This window comes from Perna viridis, chromosome 2 (assembly GCF_037379345.1).
Source record: "Perna viridis isolate PV_CMFRI_1.1 ecotype Kerala chromosome 2, ASM3737934v1, whole genome shotgun sequence".
Taxonomy (NCBI): domain Eukaryota; kingdom Metazoa; phylum Mollusca; class Bivalvia; order Mytilida; family Mytilidae; genus Perna; species Perna viridis.
This window is the reverse complement of record NC_142446.1, coordinates 27,694,487-27,719,101: the sequence shown is the minus strand read 5'-3', so window position 1 is coordinate 27,719,101 and position 24,615 is coordinate 27,694,487. Positions and strand designations below refer to the sequence as shown.

The 24,615-nt window shown below is 31.9% G+C and overlaps 1 protein-coding gene across 2 annotated transcripts; it reads left to right on the top strand.

The window, feature by feature from the left end:
* The first annotated feature begins 59 nt into the window (after positions 1–59).
* LOC148624310 (muscarinic acetylcholine receptor M2-like) lies at positions 60–24,347 on the top strand. 2 transcript variants are annotated; one of them, XM_088567005.1, is made up of 3 exons: positions 60–467; positions 12,055–14,114; positions 23,767–24,347. In XM_088567005.1, the coding sequence occupies exons 2-3, from the start codon at positions 12,320–12,322 to the stop codon at positions 23,931–23,933; spliced, it is 1,962 nt and encodes a 653-aa protein (XP_088423131.1). In that variant the 5' UTR covers positions 60–467; positions 12,055–12,319; the 3' UTR covers positions 23,934–24,347. The 2 variants fall into 2 exon arrangements, with proteins under 2 accessions (XP_088423131.1, XP_088423132.1); XM_088567006.1 differs by lacking the exon at positions 60–467 and adding an exon at positions 4,816–4,870.
* The last annotated feature ends 268 nt before the right edge of the window (positions 24,348–24,615 follow it).

The following is a 24,615-nucleotide window of genomic DNA, read 5'->3' as shown; positions in this document are numbered from 1 at the left end:
TTTCTTTGCAAATAATGTTAATTCTTTCCCCGTCAGTTTAATTTTAGTTGCTTTTGTAGTTGGTTAATTGATCTATAAGTATATATCCATGTTTAGACAGTACAAACAACAGTCAGCTGAGAATAGTAAGTCCATATTTACTCTAACAATGCACGATGGAAACTATATTTACAAAGCAAGTAGTATTTAGTTAATTTGTGTACATCGAGAATATTAAGAAGTTTTGAGGTGTTCTCAGGCTAACTTTAATATATTTAGTTGTAAAGTTGGAGATAACGCAATTCGTTTGATTTTAAGTGATAGTGAATCTAATTTGTGATACCAGGTAGTGAGTTGTAATTAACATTTTTGAGACTTAATGCATCAATGGAAGGAGTAATCAATGATATAGGGAAATATTGATGTGAATGAAGAAGCACAATTATCACTTATTGGAAACATTCTACATGCTGGTCAACTCTCATCAGGTAGGCATTTTATTCTTTGTTGTAAATAATTGAAGAAGCAACTTTTAGTTATATATATAAAACTATAACCCTCAAACCACGTTGTTTTATCATTTACTACTGTTTTACAGTTTTGTACTTTTCTGGTCATCTTCACCTTTTGAAATATACCACAAACATGACTTAAACTTTTATAGAATTCAATCAATCAATCATATATAATTTTGCATCGCATCAATAGAGTGAAAATGTTTTTAGCAGGACATAACTTGTGCTGTCTGAAACTTACATTATAAACACGTTGCAATTCAGTTTCTTAAATCACGCATTTTAAAGAGGTTGACTGTATATTAAAATAAGCTTGGATATTCATAATTTATACCTTCCTATGTAACATGCTTTCTGTCATCGCACCGAATTCTTTTGAATTTAATTCGCCTTTTTCAAAAAACATAGAAATCTTCCATGATAATAAAAAATGGGTATATAAAGACTGAGTTGACCAAATCTACCCTTCTGTTTTTACATTATAATGTGTTACTCTGTCATTGCAATGTTACCACCTTTTTTGGAACTCATAGTATAATTCCTTATATCAATATTTGTGCGAGACATTAAAATAAATCTAAAATGAAAACGAAATATAGATTTTATCTAATGTCCATTTGAAGCTGAGTAGAGATGTATTTTACTGATGTAAAATGATAGATATCAGACGTTCTTTATATTCAGTTAATAGTCCTTACAATATTATCTTACTTATAATTCGACGAAAACTGTTATTTGTCAAAAAAATATTTTTCAGCCATATCAATAAGGATATTCTAAATTTCAAATAATTTAAGCAGGGAATTGGGGGATATAGATAAGATATTATAACCTTTAAATTTTGTTCCATTATACACTATGTAATATGTTCGGAAAGGTTTGGGTGTATTTGTGTTTTTTTCTTTTACAATTAAACTAACAATTAAGTCCTTAAAGAGAGAATAAAGTATGGTTTGAGAGTCTGTAGTTACTTTACGAACAAACGTACATGGCAGACGCGGTATGAGCGTTTTTGTATGGACCGTCATGCCAAACATGCAGGTAACCCTGTCGGTTTGTCGGCATGTTTACATTGTAAACATCATGTCTGATGTTGTTTCTTGCATCTGGTATTGTATGTGTTTTCCAGACATTGATAACAATGTGTACAGGTATTGACATTACACGTTCTAACTCCTATAGGTTTTTTGTATTAGATGTTGTTTGAAATAATAATCATTTTCAGGTGCAAGATACCTGGCATTGTTTATAACAGGTGCAGTAATTTGCCATATGATGGTTTCGTATTTCCCGAATTTTACTGAGTTTTGAATTCAATATACTTTCTTACAAATAGTGTAATGTTAATATCCTTTCGTTTCGTTAACTCCAAGCTCACATTTATAGCATTATCTCGAAGCCAGCGATTGAACGACGTTTAAAATTTTACGAAAAGTTCATATTACCAAATTATGTGAAGTGGGTTTCCTAACTAACTTAGGTTTTCTAGCAAAGAAAGAGTTGTAACATACAGCATAACATAAGTTGAAGTATTGCACATTAGGGTTAAAATTAGATATGTATATTGTAAAGTAAAACATATGAGCCAATCATGTTTTATCATTATATCTCCGGATGGTATACCCGGAAGATTTTTGGAGAAAAGAATCGAAGAATAAACTTTATATGCATATTTTAGTCCAACTCTCATGAGCTTGGTGAATAAAACAAAATTATACTAGTATTAAAAAGAATCTCATGTACTAAGTAAATTAATGATAAGTTGTCTCTTTTTGAAATTGTTTAAAGAAATGAAAGTAAGCATTAAACAATACATTGAGAACCTTGACAAACAAGAAAATTGGTGACCCTCGAATAATAGTTATACCACAGTATTTTCGACGTGAGATGTTTTTTTATGAATGAGGAAGTAACCATACCATCAAAATGTTGCTCTTCTTGTAGTAAAAACATGGTAAAAAAATATCCAAGTACACCCATGAGATAAAAAATATCCAAGTACACCCATGAGATAAAAATATCCATGTATCCAAGTACACCCATGAGATAAAAAATATCCAAGTACACTCATGAGATAAAAAATATCCAAGTACACCCATGAGATAAAAAATATCCAAGTACACTCATAAGATAAAAAATATCCAAGTACACTCATGAGATCAAAAAAAAATATGTCTCGATATAGAATTTATATAAATAAATTTAAATTGCAACACTGTACAGCGAAATTCCATATTCGGGTTATATTTACTATGTGTAGACTGTTCATTATAAGTAAAGAATAGCTCGCTGTAAGTTTGAATATAATAACGGTATACTCCCACCGCAAAATTAATTCATAAAATATTTAAATCACAGTATTATATGTAATATAAATAAAACTGTTAGTGTTGTTTTGAAGTCATTGAATTACTGTGATCCTCTTTCAGTATGTTGGATTCACATTTACGGCATACGCTTACTTCCCATTATCTTTTTAGTACTTTACTTAAGGATCATTTTGTCGTATATTTTTAAACTGTTTCATATTTGCATGTTACTTTGTTTCCTGAAATTATGATATAAGTCAATTGTTATTTACAAGAACTCAATCGGTACACCTAGAAACAAATATGCAGAAAAATCCTCATAATTTGTGAAAAACGATTCCAAATCATCTTCGAAATACACCGAAGAAGACGCTTTCAAATTGCTTGAATTTTTTTATCGACAACATATTTGTCCAGTGTGGCGGGCGTGCTTTTCAACAAACGGTTGGCATTCAAATAGGAACATATTGTACTCCTCTACTTGCTGACCTATTCCTTCAATCTTATTAGACTGACTTTATATCTGATCTGATCCAAAAGAAAGAACATCGTTTGCCTAGATCCTTTAATCTCAGTTTCTGTTATATAGATGACACATTATCTTTAAACAATCCCAATTTCGGAGATTTTATAAATTGCATTTACCCCAAAGAACTTGAGATAAAGGATACTATAGACACTGTGAAGTCAGCCTCATATCTTAATCTACACTTAGAGATCGAAAGTAAAGGAAAACTATTGACCAAATTATACAATGACATTTCATTCTGTATTGTTAACTTTCCTTTCATCTGTGGCATTATCCCTTCAGTACCTGCATATGGAGTTTTTACATCCCAACTCATAAGTAATGCAAGATCTTAAATGGCCGTAACTACGCAGACTTTTTGCCCCGTGCTAGACTTCTTACAATTAGGCTTCTGGAACAGGATTATGTTGTTACAAGATTGAAGTCATCACTACAAAAGTTTTATGGTCGTCGTCATGAACTCGTGGATCGTTACGGTGTATCCATCTGCATCATGAAAACTGTTTTGTTCAACGTGTCATAGTTGTTCTTTCCTCTTTCGTCTACCCTGGACTTGACTTTTCATGAGCAACTCGGTGGGTGTTTTTTCTTTAAAGAAAAGTGGAGGACGCTTACCCTACCAGTGCATCTGGTCCTTCCTCCCAATTTTTAGTGGAGTCCGAGTTACTCATTTGCTTTTGTGGCTTTGTATGTGTTGTTTTGGTTATTTTGTGTTCTTTGTTGGGTGTGTCTGCTTTTCATGTCCGGTCTTTGTCCCTAGATTACATTATTTTGATTTCCGCTAAACTCTTGGTTCCCTTGATAACTCTTTCTATGCTTAATGTGAGAAAACGAAGTATATTCAAATAGCTTAAATACAAAAAAAAAACATCTTGGTACTCCCGATCGTTTAGCAATGAAGGCAACCAATTGACCAATTCTATTCTATATGAGGATAAAAAGACTCCGTTCTTTTTAAAATAGAATTAACCAATCCACAGCTTGGGACAGGATCATAATATGTTTAAAAATGTGTCCAAACCATATGTTTCATTCTTTAATAATAAAAATCAATAAACCTGCAAATAAACCTTATCGGAACACGGAAGTTAATTTACCACCAAACTTTTTTTTTCTTCTTTCCTATATTCTTTTTTCAAATGTTTGTATTTTTTAAATTTTCTTTATTACGTTTTACAACTTTTTCTTTTTTATTGTAAAGAAATATGTGTGTCATTATGACCTGAAACCAATCTTGTCCTGTCCTATTTATGGTTTTATGACTTATACAATGTCAGTGGTTAAAGGATGTTATTGCCTTCTGCTCTCCAGGATTGTCAGTGATGCTAGGGTAAAAATATAGAAATTTAATCTTATGAATTGAAGCAAATCATTGATCGCAATAAATTCTAAATAACTAGCTTTAATTAATCCTAGCCCATATTTCATGGACTCAAATACTGATAATTTCTTTCTTTTAATTGATTACCAACTTTAATTTATGGGCAATCGACGGGAAAATTAACGCCGTCTAAAAGAAACATTACTGACAGTACAATGTAAGTGGCTTATTAAATTGAATTTAATTTGTAATTTCAACTATTTTAACTCTATGATCAATTCCAGAATCTAATTCTCTATATAAGGATTGTAAAACACCGTGCTGTGTAAACACTTTGAACATGGGGTTACATTGCAATGAAAACTACATTCATCAATATCGATAATATTAAATGTTGATTTCATTTTCACTATATTAATGAATAAAATATCGTTGATTGATAGGAATGTGTTAATTTTAACACTGGATTGGCATTTGGATGGAGGACTGAGTGGTAGAGTCAAGAAATCATCAGGGCAAACGACCTGCATCTCATACTTCCGACCTTTAGTTAAGAAATCATGTTTCAAAGGGTCATCTTGAGTTTACACATATTAAAATCTATTAATAAGTAAAAAGTTTTGGCCAGTACAAAATGGAAATGCTTGTTGCAAAAGTAAAAAGACAACAGGTCAGATCAGAGATAGAAATAGACGGATAATCACGGCATACTATTGTAAATACCTTCGATAAGACAGTTAGATAACTTAGCATTTTATTCCCAACAGACTGCAATCAACCTTTTCAATAAAAACTAGGTTGACATAGTAAGATATGATCTCTTAGATGTATGTGCCTAACTTCCTATATTTTATAATTATTATAAGTTGAGATTAAATCTAAAACTATTTTATTAAATATATTATTGAGATTGTGTCACTATAAATTTTCATTATTTCTTTTATGGTATTTGTTATCATGCTTCGTCTCACATACAGACAAATTTTACCGAACATCGTTTTCTTCGTTCTAAACATGACTCGCTGTTTCATTGCAGTGTGAATATCTATAATTAATTGTTGGAGAATCAAAACAAACACCTTGGTCTTAAAGAAACTCAATTAACAAAAAAGAGACAAGAATCTGCATAACAAATAGGTCACAACCTATCACTCTATAGAATATGTCGAAAGTTTTCATTGCTTTTATTCAACAGCTTTCGAGGAAAATATTTTTTCAAAGCATGCTTGATGTGATGAATTTATCCCATGTTTGCTTACAAAGGGCAAATCACAAAAAATATAATGTGCATCCCACATATTATACTTTAGGGTTTTTTTTATTATTTTTGTTTCGGTTTTTCTGGGATTTTTTTAGTAAGACATCTGATCAGACATCTACCCAGCTACCCAGATAACAAAACCTGTTCTGTTACCATGGCGTTTTCTTTGTAACATGTCTCGGATAATCGTAGTTTGGTTTTTATCTTCATTTACACATGTTTATCTTTGCTATAATTAACGGTTTTTCAATCTAAAATACTTAGCCGTAAACTGAAGTGATTCCATGGCTTTTATTTGCACATATCTGATTAGGATGAATGAACATATAAACATTGCCAAGGCATCTGTTTAGCTATTTGAAATAAAAAATCAGTATTTTAGATACATTTCTTGTACTAAATCTTTGCTGCATATTTAGATTTTAGTGTAAAAGTCAATATTTCTGAATGATTTTCGGAGAGTCAGACTCATATTTAATTCTGTATTCTAATGAATATCCGTAGTAGTTACCGGATGTATGGCCATCAATATTGTTCCTGTCAAAAGACTGATTAAAATTTGAAAATTGTAAGGATGATATCATTTCCTTCATGATGTATGAGATATAGAAGACCTTATGATAGATGTTTACTCAGATTTCCAAGTGGATTAAAAAATGCATGTAAATGATGTCATGTTTCTCAGTGGTTGTTATAGCGCAAATCTGTACAGGATTGGCAAGCATGTAGTATTTATAATTCATTTTTTTTTGCTTTGGATATTTTCCTTATAGATTTCATAGCTTTACGAAAAAGTGAAGCATCTTCTTTCACTCCTCCAATTTTGTAGACATGTGTTTACTAATCGATGAATTTGTTAAATTTGCTAAAAATAAGAGTTTATAATTTTATTTTATTTGTAATAAGCCTGACTGGTTGGGTCTCAGGGCAACATAGATTAGGTTGAATATGAACTTACATAGTACTGTGGCGTCATTATAACGTCATAATTGTCGATTAGTTTGCAGTCCGCGATTCAAATAATCCCAGATTAAAGATTAAGTGGTACCGATTAGAAATTAAATTATACGAATATGTGATATATGCGTAACTAGCTTTGTTGTTCATGACGCGTAAACTGAACCAAAGTTTGTTATATAGCATACTTTGTCAAAAAAATTTTAAAAATCCTTTACTGACAAAAATGCCTTTTAGAGCTCAGCTGTATAGAGGCAAAATCACAGTTATAGTACTACAGTACAGAAAAAATAAGCTTACAAAATCTCAAAAAAACGTGAAACGTGGTGTCCCAGTCCGATATTTTTTGGTTTTGAATACTTTTTGAATACGTTTTTTTTATGTATTTACTTCTAATGCTTCTGGTAAGAGGTCGCTCCTTGAAACACTGAACAGCATACCAGAATTTACAATATCGATATGATTGGTATATTTATATTGACATACAAATAATACTAACTACTTGTTACCTGTATTTGTTACTGCAATCATATCTTGACCTACACTTAGAGATCGATGGTAAAGGAAAACTATTGACCAAACCTTCCGACAAACGTGATGACTTGACATTCAGAATTGTCAACTTTCCTTTCATCTGTGGCAAAATTTCTTCAGCACCTATCTATGTAGTTTTCATGTCACAACTTATACGTTATGTCAGTGCTTGCCGTAACTAAGCAGACTTTTTGTATCGAGCTAGACTTCTTACAATTAGGCTTCTGGAACAGGGTTATGTTGTTACAAGATTGAAGTAATCACTACAGAAGTTTTATGATCGTCATCATGAACTCGTGGATCGTTACGGTGTATCCATCTGCACCATGAAAACTGATTTGTTCAACGTGTCATAGTTTTCCTTTACTCTTGTCTACTCCATACTTGAATCTATGAACCAAAGAAAATCAAAGAAAAGCAGATGACGGTTACCCTACCGGTGCTCCTGGTCCATGCTCCCAGTTTTTAGTGGAGTCCGAGTTGCTCATTTACTTTTGTTACTTCGTATGTATTATTTCAGTTACTTATTTTCTTTGTCATTTTTGTCTGTTTTCCTTGTCTGGTCTTTGTCCCCAGGATTATACTCTTTTGATTTCCGCTAGAATATTGTATCCCTTGATACTCTTTAAAGATTATGACAATAAGATGGCACAATGGACATTTCTTATTGACAAAAATACAAGGTATGATATACTTGATCATATTTTTATCGTGTTTAAGTTTTGTTTCTGTAAAAATAATAGGTTTGACGTTTCAGTGACCATTTCAAATACACGGTTCCATCAGACTCCGACTGTCTGATGGATTTTTAATATCAAGTGTTCTTTAGGTAATACGTCATTTTTTGGCCGCGAGATATAACATTAAGCTACACCTGATGAAAATTGGATGATTATTAGGAACAACAGAAGATTAATGATCCGACATTGATTTTGAAGTTGTTTTTGGTTCCAATCTACCATATCGCTAGAATAGTGGTAAAACGTTCAATTTCATGATAAGCTTTTTTACGTTCAACTCTATTTATGAAATTAATTTTCAAGACCCGCGCTTCTATGATCTGTTTTATCAATTTAAACTGTTTTCAACAAATGTGTTCAACAACTTAAGAAAATAAACATAAGGCATTCAAAACACCCGGTGCACGACACGCGGACACAGCTATGAAAATAGTTAAAAACAGTATAGCCTTAATCATAATTATTTGTTAGGTTTTCATAATTTCTTTGAAATATTTATCAATTATGGACTTAACGAAGTCAATAGTTAAATGTGGACCTGTTCAAATTATATAGACGGAGGACGAATCCGAGTCAATATAATCTAACAGGCCCATATCTAACGTATTATCTGAGTGAAAGTCCTTAATTTATATATTACATATATAGATAATGTAGTTTGGATATCGACTTGAGTGTTGTAATTTTCTGCCATGATTGGCTGAGAGTAATTACGGAAAGGAACGATTTATATCCGGATCTAAATTTAGAAGTATAGCGTCAAAAAACATATAAATAGAAACAAAGCGTCAATATATTTAAAAATAGAAATAAGGCTTTTCTGTACGTAGAATATCCTATGCATCACGTGATCGTAATAACCAATGAACAAAGAAGACTGTCACGCTATATGTAATATTAAAATACATACATACTTTTCCAAAATGATGCATCAAGACAATTTTTTAAATTGTATTAAGTTTCGTGTCAAGGACATATTTTTTAAATTCATTTATAAATACTTACTTTTTTCTGACGCAGTTGGTGTAGTTTCGCTTTTTACCTTTTGGCCTAAAAGACACTTTTCTATGGAAACGAAGATCACCTAATCGCAAGTCTGTTTCCTGATTGGCCAAATACTGATAATTTAGGGGCATTCGAAAAAACCTGTATCGAAAATTTAAATTGCGTGCCATGTGTTATTTTCTTGAAAGAAATTTAGAACATTTTAAGTAAAAAGAACAAAATTTTACTGAATCGGCTATCTTTTTTTTTTTAAGATAGTACTTGTTTATATTATGGTTGTACGTCGTTATAATATAATGCCAAACCTTTGATCTATTATTGCTTTAATATGATAAATTATTGCAATTAACACTAGTATACTTATCTGTAACCGTAAGTGTCATCGTTAATTATATCAAACAGTACTTAATTAAAGTTTACGAACTTGTATCATTTTGTTATAGATACAAGCTAATTCAATATCAACTGTAAGCCTCAAACGTTTCAACTGCTTTGTTTCTTAAGAATAAGTGCCTCAAAACGTTAGGTTTAGCCAAAACTTCATATTTATGTTTGATGATGAGTTAATGAATTCACGGTTTTGTGTTCTAAGTAAAGCAGAACCGACAAAAATACCAAAAAAAACATCATTGAATTTAGAATTATTCTCGTCATGGTTGATTGTAATATACTGCAGATGCAATGAAACAATCAAAATAGAATGAGCGTATAGGAAAGGTTAATTAGGAAGCAGTTCGTTCAATAACGAACTCGTCTAAGATTAGATATCATGCCAGTGCTTTCTTTCTTGACTTCTATTGAAAGCTAAAGTACTTATGTGATTATTTTTAGAGGGGTTTTGTCAAATGTTCTTCTCAAGATATCAGAATAATTCTTTTTCGTTTTTCACTTATCCAAATTAATAGACATCGATTTAAACAATTTCTTCAGTCTGTGTGGCAATACAGTTTAATTTTGAAAGCATTCATGGCAGATTCTCTCATATATTTTATCCAATGGAACTAAACGCATCTGCCGACTGACAATACTCAACAAGAATCAGATGTTTTATCTGGCTTTTCTTTTTAAGCTTGCAATTATCGTAAAGAACTTGAAAGATGATGTTAGTAACGCTACGAAAATACATTATACAAAAGTTTTCATGATCTTTCAATGGTTCAATTACTGAAGATGACTCTTGAACATACAATCATAACTGTCCTAGATGGAATGATTCGTCTAATGGTCGTTGGCCTGAAACAACTACATAAATCATGTTTGATCTTATTTTTAAAAAAACTGCAGAAGGTTGTTTTCAGTTACTGTTAGAATTTAGTATTATAGAATAAAAGATGAATAACAATAGAGCTTTTTATCTGGATATTTTTAACTGTATGTCAAACATATTAATATAACAAAAGGCGATTTTTTACATCAGCATATCCGTTAGCACGGATAATACTGTTGCCTTCGAGTATATTTATTTTAAATTACTGAATATCTGAGATAGAAGAATGGGTCAAAGACAGAAATGGCAGAATTTCGTTAGACAGGAAGTAGATGTCCGACAGGCCTGAAAAAGGATCCTACGATAAAAGACCAATATCTTATGCTGGATAGCAAGAGGCTGCGATTATTAAATGCTGAGAAAATAATTTCCCCACCCGACCAGTATTCATCATACTATAACCCGGTTTTCACTGTGTTTGAGAATTCTTAGAACTTCATACAACATAATGTAATTCATATTGTACACACATATCGATACGGCTAATATGTTCTTTCATGAGGGAAGATGAAAGATCAGGTCATTTTTCACGCAAAATTCAAGTCTTTTTCACGAGTGGAGCCTAGAGTGATGAGTGTTAAGGCCACGATCTTCTCTAATAAGTGAAATATAACCAGATTTTTTTTATCTTTAATAAGTATAAGTCCCTATTTCTTCCATGAAAACATATTTACTTTGTTTGCTTCTCCTAGAGAACGCCGCAGTTACTGGAAACATAGGATATAGTTTCGTCAAATTGTCTATTGCCTTTGTTTTTAATATGTCTATGACGCTGCCACTTTTTATAGACTTTTCATTGGTTAAGAGAACGAATAACGACAAGCGTACGTGACCTGGGTCTTCTCAACTGGCAAAGGGACATTTCCGGAAGAACACTTGTTTCTTGTACGTTCATGCACTTATGGTTTCTACTCTTTTGAGTAATTCTCGTCTTTTCAAGGAATTTTTAATAACTTAAAAAATAATTTTAATTAAATTATTATTATTTTAGATAATAATGATTATTTATTATAATGTTTGGATTAAGGTCAGATGATTTGTGTTCAAAAATCGTCTTTTAAGAAAAATCAATCTTATGATAACCCCTTACCAAATGTTAAGAATTCATAAAACTCACACGTTATAATGTTTTTGGACTAGAAAAGAATTAACAGGCACCTTAAGTTAGTCAAAACAGTATCTTAAAGGAAATATAGCATTAGTTGAAATCAGATTTGAGTCTCTTTATGCCATAAGGGGTTTCAGATATAATGTATCCTTTTCATACATACTTTGAACTTTAAATTTAAATGACAAGTGTGAACATATCATAACGAGCTAACGGATATGCTGTATCACAAAAGCTTTCAAAATGGAGAGTGAATCATTAACTGATAAAAGGATTTTTAGGAAATATGCTTTATTTCATCCATCTCAATTGCAACAGAAAGAAAATTCAATGTTCGTGCAGCTTTTATTTTTTTACAATCACAAAATAAGAAGTTTTTGTTAGTAAATCAGGCATATAATTTGTATAATTTGACTTTGATACTGTGGAATAAATGATTTCTTACGTCAAATCTGGAAACAATAAATACCTGATAATAAGTTCTATAATTATTGATTACATTCTACTAATCATGTGCCTTTCTTCTTAGGTCTGATGTCAACACATCTCTACACAGAAAACTGAAACGGAAAATACGTGATTGTGCGTTGATGGCGAAGCTTGATAAAGGAATTGTTCACTTTATGCGCGGTTTCTGTTTTATGAATCAAAATCGATCTAATTCTTATGTCCCATTCAAAGGATACTTTAAGTTAATGTAAAGTTGAGTTAACCCGCATATCAGAATGCAATGTTTAAAATGGCATATTATCTTAAGGATATGGATATGAGTAAGTCATGGCACATTTCGTACCATGGGTTTAGGAAATGCCACTGATATTAATTGGAACAGTGCTTACTTTTCTACTACTGTGAAACTACTTCTGAATGAAACGGAGTCAAGTACAAACATTTCTGTGGTCAATCCTATCCTAGTTATTCACGAAGTCTTGACTGAAAGTGGATTAAATGTGTCTATAAATTCATCAAGCGAAGATCCTGTCCGAATTCAAAAATCGTTAGCGGAAATAATATCAGTGTCTATTGTTGTTGTTTTACTTGCTGTGTTGACCATTGGTGGAAACTTGCTGGTAATAATTGCATTTAGAATTGATAAGCAACTCCAAACTATTACAAATTATTTTCTATTGAGTCTAGCAGTAGCAGACCTGGCGATAGGCATCTTTTCGATGCCACTATATACGGTTTACTTGTTGATGGGTCACTGGCCATTAGGTCCATTGCTATGTGATTTATGGCTGTCTCTTGACTATGTTATGAGTAATGCCTCAGCTGCAAATCTACTAGTAATCAGTTTTGACAGGTATTTGTCGGTAACCCGACCATTAACATACAGGGCTAACAGAACAGGTAGGAAGGCAGTATGTATGATATTATTTGTATGGGTCATTTCTATTGTTCTTTGGACACCCTGGATATTTGCTTGGCCCTATATAGAAGGAAAACGAACCGTGCCGTACGATGATTGTTACATACAGTTCTTGTATACAAATGTGTTCGTTACTATTGGAACACATATCATTGCTTTCTGGTGTCCTGTCATAATAATGACTATTCTTTATTTCAAAATATACAGAGAAACAAAAAAGCGACAAAAAAGAATGCCAATGTTACAGGCGTATAAAAGTTTTAAAGACAAAAAATTAGCGTATTCAATTGAAGAGGACTTACCTTACAATGGGAAATACAGAGATTCGGATGCAGAAATAGAAGGTTTATATTTACCAGATTTAGAATTGCCTCCAGAACAACAATCTTGTTTGCACAAGCTAAATTGCTGTAGAATAGATCGAGATTTAGAGATTGAAGAATCTAGTTCTAGTGAACCAATATCACCGATAGTTAACTCATATCAGGATTCAAGTCAGTCTTTTAGAAGCTTTCGTTCAGAATCGTATAAATTTAGACATACAACGCGTTATAGTTTTGGACGGTACTCGAAAAGAAGCAATTCTTCGAACCTAGTTATACCGCTGATGGGTTCGGATTCTCGACAGTTGATTTCTCCAGATTCAACAGGAACTATCCAGGGTGAAAACTCTACTTCAACTCCAGCAAATGAAAGAACGTTTATCAAGGTTCCAACAGAAGAACCAAATGACATGTACACTATACTCATTGACATTCCCAAAAATAAAAACGGAAACTCAGACATTCATCCTACAATACGTATGATTGACGACGACGATGAAGCAAACGATAAAATAACCCCAGCAAGTCCAATTATTCCCCATGCTAATGGAACTTCAGCGACGATAAATTTTGACGAATCTTCATTTATTGACAATGTCGACAAGAAATTCAAGAGAACAGCATTGACTCAAATAGTAGGTACTCCAGCTTTGGGACGTCGCACCCGATCAAATGATGCTAATAAAAATGCACAAAATGTCAAAATAGCAACACATGTTGCTTATAGACAAGAAAAATCGAAAAGGAAGCGGTCTGAGAAAAAGCAGGACCAAAAAGCTGCCAAGACATTAAGTGCAATTTTGTTGGCGTTTATTGTGACATGGCTTCCATATCAAATTGCAACCATCGTTAAAAGTTTCTGTAGCGGTTGTGTACCAGATTTGCTATACAACTTTGGTAAGTATCTTGTAAGAGTATCACAAATTGTGAACTGAGTATAAAGATACTAGAGTTCCATTGAAGTATAAAAAGCAGGACTCATTTGAAATAAATTTATTATATATTTCAAACTTTCTAAGCAATGCTCAATCTATGTCTTGAAATTAAAAACTTAGATACGCATTTTTATATAATTCTTCGTTTTTGTTAAAAAAAGAATTCGTGCGTTTCGATTTTGTCTCGTCGTATCTATTTTATAGTTTACACAAGTGTTGCTTGCACTAAGAAAATTTGGCATTGAACTATCACAAGAAATTAAAGCGACTACTGACACAGCTTCCTCCGCGTCATTCTTTAACCTTCATCTCGACTTTGACGGCAGTAGTCATCTCAGTACATAAATATACATAAATATATAACAAACGAGACTATTTTAATTTTTATATTGGTATTTAGGTGTTTATATTTCTCATTTGTTAAGGTATGTCAGAGCTAGTAGTGACTGTTCTGACTTCTTAAAAGCCACCATTGCCTAAGAGACGGGCTTTTCGACCAGCGTTATAAGAAAATACGTTTCATACGCTGTATAATTTTTTTTTCCCGATATCCATATCTTATTAAAAAAATATTCGATTTCTGACAAACAGATTAAACATGATTATTTTTTTTAATGTCTACAAATTGATTTTCTGTAGTTTTTACTTGTATATTATTATCATTTTGGGAGAGCACGTTGAAAATTGAAATAAGTTTTGTCCGATCCCTTTGCTCTTTTTGCAAAAAAATATGTTCAGTTCATTTAATCCTGAAATTGACGCACATTTCACACAAAGACTTTTTGACATTCGTGGCTAGGATTTAAATCATGTTTATTATATAGTTCTTTTTTATTTTCACTTATTTAATGTTCTGTACTGTTTTGACTACTAGGTTTATCGCGCTATAAAACCAGGTTTAACCCACCTTTCATTTTGAAATGCCTGTACCCCAAGTCTGGATCATTGGTTTTCCAACTGTACGGTTTTTGCCCTATTATTGTCATTTGTCATACGGACTTTCCTTTTAGACTATTCTTTTTTACTACTACCTAGATTTTATCAGTTTGGTAATTTTGTATATGACATCATCTTTGTATTGTATTGCATTTTAAACACCATTATTAACGGACGAAAAGAAAATGGTTTATCATTTTCCGTCCGTCCATTTATGGGTCACGCTTTAGACAAAAATTCGAAAACGTTTTTTTTTCAAATTCCATGTAACTTTGGTTAATAAATGATTTTTATTGGTGTTAGTTCCTTATCGATTTTTACCAAATTCCAGATTTTGGACTTCATTCATGAAATAAGGGTTATGTCCAGTTAATAACGTTTTCCTTAGCTCATTTGTTAAATTTGAAATTCAAAATAAATTGTAGAATGTTTTTCGATCTTGGGACAACTTTCTCGACACTTTAAATTTATATTTCTGAACTATTATTCAACAGACATAGTTAAAAACACGTGCTCTTGCTCGTTAATCCATTACAGTAATTGTGCGTCATAATAAGATTGTAGTAACAAGTAAATATGTTATATATTAACTAACAAAATACAATATGCAAGTAATTACATCTGCATCGTTGGGCTACTGGCCGGACAAAATGCTTTGATCTGTGGGTAACTCGTGGATCGTTACGTGTGTCCATCTTAGCCATGAACACTGATTTGTGCAATGTGTCATAGTTTTCCTTTCCTCTTTTGCGTACTCTGCGCTTTTAATGAGCAACTCAAAGGGTGTTTCTTGAAAAGCAGAAAACGTTAACCCTACCTGTGCACCTGGTCCATGCTCCCAATTTTTAGTGGAGTCCGAGTTGCTCATTTACTTTTCTAACTATGTATGTATTATTTTGGTTATTTTACGTTCTTTGTTGTGTTTGTCTGTTTTCCATGTCTCGTCTTTGTCTTTGGATTACACTCTTTTGATTTCTGCAAGAATCTTGGTTCACTTGATGACTCTCTTACAGTCATCTTCTTTTAAAAAATTACATAGGACATTTCAAAATGACTTTAACGAATGAAAGTAAATTAGCAGTTTCTTTTTTTTTTTTTTTGGCTAGGAATTGGATGCTTTTCCCGTTGTAGTTCAGGAATTGTAGTTTCCGAACTTTCATAAAAATATGTACATGTACTGATGTCGAAAATACAATGGAATGCCCAAATTTACACATTATAGTGTCTACACGCTTAAGATACTTTGAATATTGGTCTTTTTGTGACAGTTTTAGTTTTCTATAAAGTTTAATAAACATTTTCTCTATCTTATTGTTGATAAATACCAAATTATTACTCAAATCCATTTTCTTTGTACTGAATTGACTTTAGAATCTATAAATCCTAATGTGCTCAGAATTTACAATTTAATTACATTTGTAACGTATTGTGCAGGACGCATTGCTATGAAATCCGTTGTTATAAAAGAAAATTAGCTCATTTATTCCAGTATCTGACTTAATTGGAATATATTTTAATCAAAATCGGGAAAAGAGAATGAAAACGCCGTATATTACGTCATTGACGCACAACATGGTCCAGTTAATCATTTCATCCAATTGACTTTGTCCTAGCATTTCAATAAAATAGCCAAGCGAATAACTTCATGATGTTTCATGACAATATCATTTATCATTCTACAGCGTTGTTAAATTAAGGCAAAAAGTGATTAATACAGATAATTGTACACGGGTTTGTTATTCGTATTCAAGAGCCGAAATATTTTGACTAGAATGAAACGTGATTAATTTTATCCAAAACAACTTCTTATACAGTCAAAATGTGTTTTGGATTACTCAAAATGACTTGGTTTTTTTTAATGTTGTTTGAATTACTTTAAACCCTTTTTTTGGTGCATGAATGTCTTTTTTCCAAAAGACATATTGACTAATTACCTTAAGACAGAAATCTTTTGACATTTTCATAGTTAAACCCCTCGAAAGACTTGTTATCGTGAAAGTTCATAAAATAAAAAAAAAAAAAAACGAATTCGACTTTTTTAAGCGACATGTTTTCGGTTTCTCAACCATTTTGTAATTTTGGGTAAGACTTGACTTGATTAACACCAACAAAAGATTTTCCTGTTCTTGCGCTTATTTTTTTTTATCTTATTTTATTTTATTTTATTTTGTCTCCATCACCTATGAAAATCTTTTCTTCATCTTCCATATTCTCCTTATGTGCACGTTATATATTTACATGAGTATTTTTTGTTTGTTTGTTTGTTTTTTGTTTGTTTGTTTGTTGTTTTTTTTGTTTTTTTTTGTTTTTTTGTTTTTGTTTTTGTTTTTGTTTTTTGTTTTTGTTTTTTGTTTTTTTGTTTTTTGTTTTTGTTTTTTTGTTTTTTTTGTTTTTTGTTTCATTTGAAATGTTACAAAGTTCTTGTAGGAAATTATCATGTATGATCGTGTTTGACATAGTGCCATAAAACCTTCAAAAATATTTTACGTAAAAGAATGGTTTTATTCTATTAACGCATATTCCGTTAGTACTCCAAGTGCTTAAATATGTTATCAAGAACTTAACATATGGTATTGGAAAGCAAGCTAACAGCCTCTACAACAACTAATTTATGTTTGTGTCTTGTTGTAAATCTTTCTTCCGGGTCTCAATACATACTTTATTTAATATGACATTATGACTTGAATCTTTATCGTTGTTTTACAATAGTAGTCATTACAAATAAGAAATGCATACCCTTTTTCATAAAAAGCAAACTTCTTGTTATGTTATGGACCCCCTCCTGATAATAATTTGACTCGAAAATTGGCTCTATATAAACAAACAGCACTGTTCAGTCCAACATAACCAGAATAGCCAACAAAACAATTTAAACAAAATAAAAATACTGAACAAACAAACCAGAATGCCAAGTAACCGTCAAATTACAAAATCAATTTTTTAACATATAACTCTACAGCACTTAGTAGAATTCAATGTAACTTCACTTCTCATTTTAGTTTTTTTTTTAATTTGGTGAATGCTATCAAATAAGGGAGTGTGAGGTAGTTCACAATTTAGTGATCATTGCTTACATTTTTCTAGCTTATCTCTGGTTTCTTGTCATCTGCTACAACAAGATTACAAAATCTTCAGATTACAATCATCACTTCAGTTATTATACGGTCTTCAAGGTGAACTTGTCGGTCATAACATGGGGTATGTTCGATGCACCGACTGTTTCAAGACAAGTATTTCTAGAACAAGTATAAATGTACCTGATCCCCACTCTAAGTAATTGTGGCACTATGACTTTACTATGACTTGTTCATTTACTCAAAACTGTTTGTGTTTTTTTTTCTACGATGTTGTTATTTTGCTCTGTTTTGGCTCTGTTGCTTGACCCACAAATGTGGCTAACCTTTTTTACTCGTTAGTATTTGTATAACCTATATCCTGCACAATGCTTAAAGATACGAGCGTTCATGGCGTGAAGTTTTTCGGTTTTGTTTGTTTTTTTTATAATATATTTACTTCTCTGAATCTGTCCTGATTTTATACTTGGTAATGTCTTTTTGTAGATTACGAATTATTTTATCAGACATAGATGATTTTTCGCATGCAAAATATGTGACAACATTATGATAAATGTCAGATAATTCCCTTTACGTGAATTTCATTTTTATTTGTTCATAAGTCTTTCTCGAGGACACTCTAGGAACTGTTTTGGATGCTGGCATTTCTGCCACTATATCCAACTCTAATTGATTGTCCATTCGGCTAGACTTTCTATCACTTCCGGGTTTGCAGTTGATGTTTATATCTGCCTTGAAATCATATTTAACATCTTGGTGTTGCCAAATGTTTATCTAGTCCTATTTGAAATTACTCTACTGTTTTCGCCTTGACAACATCGTTTGGCAAACTATTCCAAACGTCCACTATCCTATTTGTGAAGGAATATTTCCTCATGTTCAGACGACATGTTTTGTTGTTTAATTTTTTGCTGTGTACCCTTGTCCTGATGTTTTCGTCTTTAATAAGGAATTCCTCTGTGACTCATCATAAATACCTTCCATATTTTTAAGGCTTCACTCATGTCCCCTCGAAGACGCCTGTATTTGAGGGTCGGCATTTTCTGAGTTTATCAGGATATTCCATATTTGTAAGGGTTGATACCTGTTAAATTTTCTTTACATTTCTATATTCTCGATGTCTGCTTGCTTGTGTTGTGACCAAACTGCTGCTGCATATGCCAGGTTTGGGCGGACCAGTGCCAGGAATAGGTACTTGAAGCTTTGTTCATCGAGAAATGTGTATGTCCTCCTGATAAGACCTATAATACTGGTTGCCTTGTTGATTTGCTGCTGTATATGTTTGGCAAAGTTTATATAATCGTCAACAATTACTCCAATGTCTTTATTGCCCTCCGATAAATCAAAAAAAACTTCTTTTCCTTCATCGTCAAACAGATGATAGTTTTTATCAAGATCTATCATATTACATGTATAAAAGGGAAACTGAAATTTGGTTATTGTACCAATAAACATGAACTTGCACCAATGTACCCACACGTGTCATCATTGTTCCATTTTTTATTAAAGGTCCTTTTTTTTAAATCTACATTTTCCCTTGTCATTGATGATCTCTATTCTAGTAAACACAACCCTCTGTTGAGTAAATGTATATTAAAATATTTGGTCAGGAAATCTAACCTAGTTGTATGTGAGCTATGTAATCGTCCATGGCTCGCTTTCCCAGTCTGAAACAACTTAATGATTTAAACACGATTCAAAGATTTTCGAACCTCTTCTTTCTAAATGATATCGATTATATTGACAATGCAATAAAACGTGTGTATCATTATTGCCATATCATTTTCTTTCGTGTAAAATGTTAAAAGAAGAACTCGATATTGCATTTACGATTGCAAAAAATATTCAAATACATGTATTGCTAATATTATCAAAGTTGTCTGCAACTCCGTAAATACATTTTTCCTTCAATAAAGATTACTTGTTTTACTGTTTATATTCAAGTTTCCTTCCCAATTCCATGAATTCAATATTCATTACAGCGTTTTAAATGAAATGGAAAATGACATTTCAGGGAAAAACAACAAACAAATCAGTGTTCATTAAGATCTTTAGTCATAACATCAAAGGAAATATCAAAGTTGAAGTTTAATTAGTTCTACATAACATATAAATTAGTAATCATATTATAATTACATTTTCTTTCATTCCCGGAAGATGTGCCATTAGTTATTTATTTTAACTTAACAGGAGAAAATAAAACTAAACAGGAATATATCTTTTCCATATATGATTAAATTAAGATGGTTGCTTGCTATCTGCGCAGTGCGTATGATCATGAATTTTACAATATCTGCTGATCATATTGAATACAGCTACTGCGTTTTAATAATTACAAGCTTTTTACTTCTTCTGGTTGCAATAACTATCAAATAATTAAACAATACTAGGACTTTTCATGCATTTTCTTGGTTTTGAAAATGATACATTATCTGTATATATACATTCTTACGCACTTTATTATCATTCAACAGCACAGAGTTGGTACACAACAATTATTTGTACAAACACAAACTAACTTGATGTTACACGGGAACATTTCCAAAATGGGTAGACATTTATAAAGCGACAGCCTATTTACATTTTTTTCAAATACAAGATTTGTTGAAAACAAAACGAGTAGAAGTTTTTTATTAGGATTCTAAGTTGGAACTGGACACTGAAATTTCTATCAATGCATGTTGAAACACTATCCACCAGAAGTCTATCAAAATGTTCAACATAGTAATTATGTAATCATTTGTATATTGGTGTTGAAAGAGTAATCAAGGGAACCAAGGCCATAGCGGCAATCAAAAGAATACAACCCAGTGACCGACCCGACACGGAAAACAGGCACACACAACAAAGAACATTAAGTAACTAAAATCATACATACAAAGTAACAAAAGCAAATGAGCAACTCGGACTCCACTAAAAACTGGGAGCATGGACCAGGTGCACCGGTAAGGTAAGCATCCTCTGCTTTTCTAGAAACACCCACCGAGTTGCTCATAAAAAGTCAAGTCCGGGGTAGACAAAAGAGAAAAGGAAAGGAAAACTATGATCCGTTGAATAAATCAGTGTTCATGGTGCAGATGGATACACCATAACGATCCATGAGTTCATGATAACGACCATAAAACTTCTGTATTGATGACTTCAATCTTGTAGCAACATAACCCTCTTCAAGAAGCCTATTTGCTAGAGTTCTAGTGCGATACAAAAAGTCTGCGTAGTTTCGGCAAGCTCTGGCATAACGTATGAGTTGTAATATGAACACTCTTTACGCAGGTGCTGAAGTGATGTTGCCACCGATGAAAGGAAAGTTGACAATTCTGAATGAAAAGTCATCACGTTTGTTGTAAAGTTTGGTCAATAGTTTTCCTTTACCGTCGATTTCAAAGTGTAGGTCAAGATATGAGGCTGACTTCACAGTGTCTGTAGTATCCTTTATCTCAAGTTCTTTTGGTAGATGCGATGAATTTTACATTTAGTAAAAAATAATACAATAATACAAATATAATGATGTATACCTGCGTCTACCCGTCATTTGTTTAAAAAAAATTCCAACTTATTCGATTATCCTGTTTATTTCATGTAATAGCTTTTTTTTTTAAATTTTTAACAAGTTAAAGCCAAAATCTGAAGACTTTAGTGAAGGGAATGTGTGTTTATCTTTGTTGAGTAAAGCATTTGTATATGTAGGATTTCTTGCAATCGGGAAAATAGTGAGTATGAAAGTACTGCTCATAGCTGTTCAGATTGAAACAAATCTTAAAAGCTCGACTATGAATGCAACAATAACTTGCTTATAAATAGAATAGTGAAATATACTAGTCAAGAAAGGAAAAAATAGTTTTTTTCCTTCAAATTTCTGTAATGGTTTATTTCTGTAAACTACGTCAAAAACATATGCTTACTATTTTAACTGGATTTAAGTTTGTTGGTGTCAATAATTGGACCAATGCATCAATAAAAAATTTGTCATCTTAAATGACGCATGGTTATTTCAAAATAAGCGCCACAAAAGTTAAAAATACTCAAGTTTGAGAATATTCTTTATTTCCATGGTACCTCCTATCAAGGTCTTAAATGATGACGTCAAAAATGAATTACGAATTTTCTCAGACTAAATATTTTTTTCAAGTTAAGTGGCGATGGTTTGACGCACGTTGACATCTCAAATCTTTTCATGTAAGAAAAATAAAAATGTCTAGACTGATAATTCGCTATCGTATATGTAATACGGAAAATACTACCAGCCCAGAAATGATCTGAGTATGTTTGTTACTGTGTCTTGATGAACGTAAAAAATATTTTTATTGTTGTTTTTTTTTCAATTTCTTATTGTTTTTTTTTTTTAACAAATTGTTACATTTTATTTTGGATAAGTGTTGTATCGTTACCTTCTTAGTATAGATTAAATATTGAAGGAACTAATTCCTTTAAACACTTCATCCTGAACGCTGTAAGTTCTTGATTAATACAAACTGTGGCTAAATCTTTTTAGCCTGTACCTAATTAATTTGCATGAAAATCCATGATCGGTTAATCATTCTATCTCTGAGACCTCCCTATTGCTTGCTTTGCTTGTTAAGCGATTGTGCTACTTGAAATAAACTCCAAACAACTGTTTCAAAGCCAGCTTTTTAATTTAGAATGATGTGCTTTTTCAAACGGTCGATAGGGATCCTTTCTCCCTTTTCCCTCGCTAGCTTAGAAAATATTATACCATTGATTGATTTATATGGTTTCCTAATTTACAAAACAGAGACCGTAAAGCTTCCTTGATGCTATTTGATGTTAAATAAAACTGACCTGTTTCATTCAGAAGTCTTGATTTATTTGAACAGATAAAGTTTCTATAGATAGTATCAAAAGTATAAAAAATGGTGTGCTTTATGCTATAAGCAAATTTATACCATATGTATAAATGAAGAAAAGATCTAAAATGTCTATTAGTAATTATCAACTAATATGCTTAATGCTAATTTCCAGTGCAAAAAAATGGGGATAACTAAAGAATTCAATTTAGAAAATATCTGAAATTCAAATCTTTGACATCAAACAATACATCATAATTTCATTCAACAAATAGTTTGTCTTAAAATTACATTGATAAAAAGCTTAAAAACTTTATTTTTCTATATTGCAAACCTTTATAAGAATATCTGAAATATGTTTGGTAATGCCCCTCTCGTTTGCAGTGGGATTATTGCCGATGTAGATATGTTGTCTAACAAATAGGTTTGATTAAATATAAAAGAAACATAATATAGAAAACTAATTACTATGTGTTACACTGTCATTGCACTTTCAAGTTGCATTGTGGTAAAAAAAAACCAACTTTTTAATATGTTAATTCAGTTATAAGAAAAACGCCGATCATCTATTGAATGTATGGTATTGGTTGAATGAAAACGAATTGTTTCTTCATTAGGTAAAGAGGATTCATTTGTTACCCAATTTATAGTCAATATGAACAAACTGTTAAAATACGTTTGGACGTCTGAAGACATGTAATAAAGATAGTTATTAGTATTCTGAACAATTTCTTCCTGAATCAAATAATAGCCTGTATGAAAAGGATGGTTTAAGAGTGTCGTTTTCCCTCTTTTTCAGCTTATTGGTTTTGCTACATCAACAGCACAATAAATCCGGTCTGCTATGCCTTATGCAATGCCAACTTTAGACGTACTTTCCTCAAGATTTTGAAGTGTAGCTACAGCAGAAGGAGCAGGAAGAATCAAATGGTCTCATCGTATTCGTTTAATTGTGGTCATAGATAATCTAGATTACGTTACTTGGTCGTTTATGGCTTCGTGTTTGATCAATTGATTCCAGAATGGTTATACTGCATAAAGTCATTATTTATTGTCAGTGGATCGTGTTCGTGTATTTACCGTAAAAGCCCGAGATAGCACGTACGGATAGAGATGACGACAGAATAAGGGTATAAATGCGTCATTCGATGCGCAGTTTCAAGTAGCCAGAATGTTTTAGTTTCGTCAAACGAGAGGAGTAATGAAGCAATAGGAAGTAATTGCATTTTTATTGTCGTGGTAATTTTTTTCTTCTAATGCATTATTTGATGAACAATAACTTGACATAAAACTCACATATTGAGTGCTAATTTCACATTATTACTACGTGGTCATCACATAATTGATCAGTCTTTTTATAATAAAAACGTAAGTCTTCAACTCAGAACTAATCTATTTTTATCACGTGTGTTTTTAGCTGTACAGACACACTTATGACAAAAGTAATTCAGAACAAATCATTGCCATCCACGGCAAATTAATACAATTTGCTGTGTTTTTAGAAGGATGATATATGTATTTTGGTTTTTTAATACAACAAAAGTCTTGAAACAGAACAAAAACAAGCTGTAACACGTACAGAAACAGAATGAAAACATGCTGATTGAAAAGTTTGATATTTATTTCGGTATGAATATTGCAATGATAT

Coding starts and splice junctions, on each gene's coding strand:
- LOC148624310 (XM_088567005.1), top strand. CDS start 12,320: ATGGGTTTAGGAAATGCCACTGATATTAATTGGAACAGTGCTTACTTT. Junction 14,115..23,766: donor AGATTTGCTATACAACTTTG/GTAAGTATCTTG, acceptor CCTCTTTTTCAG/CTTATTGGTTTTGCTACATC.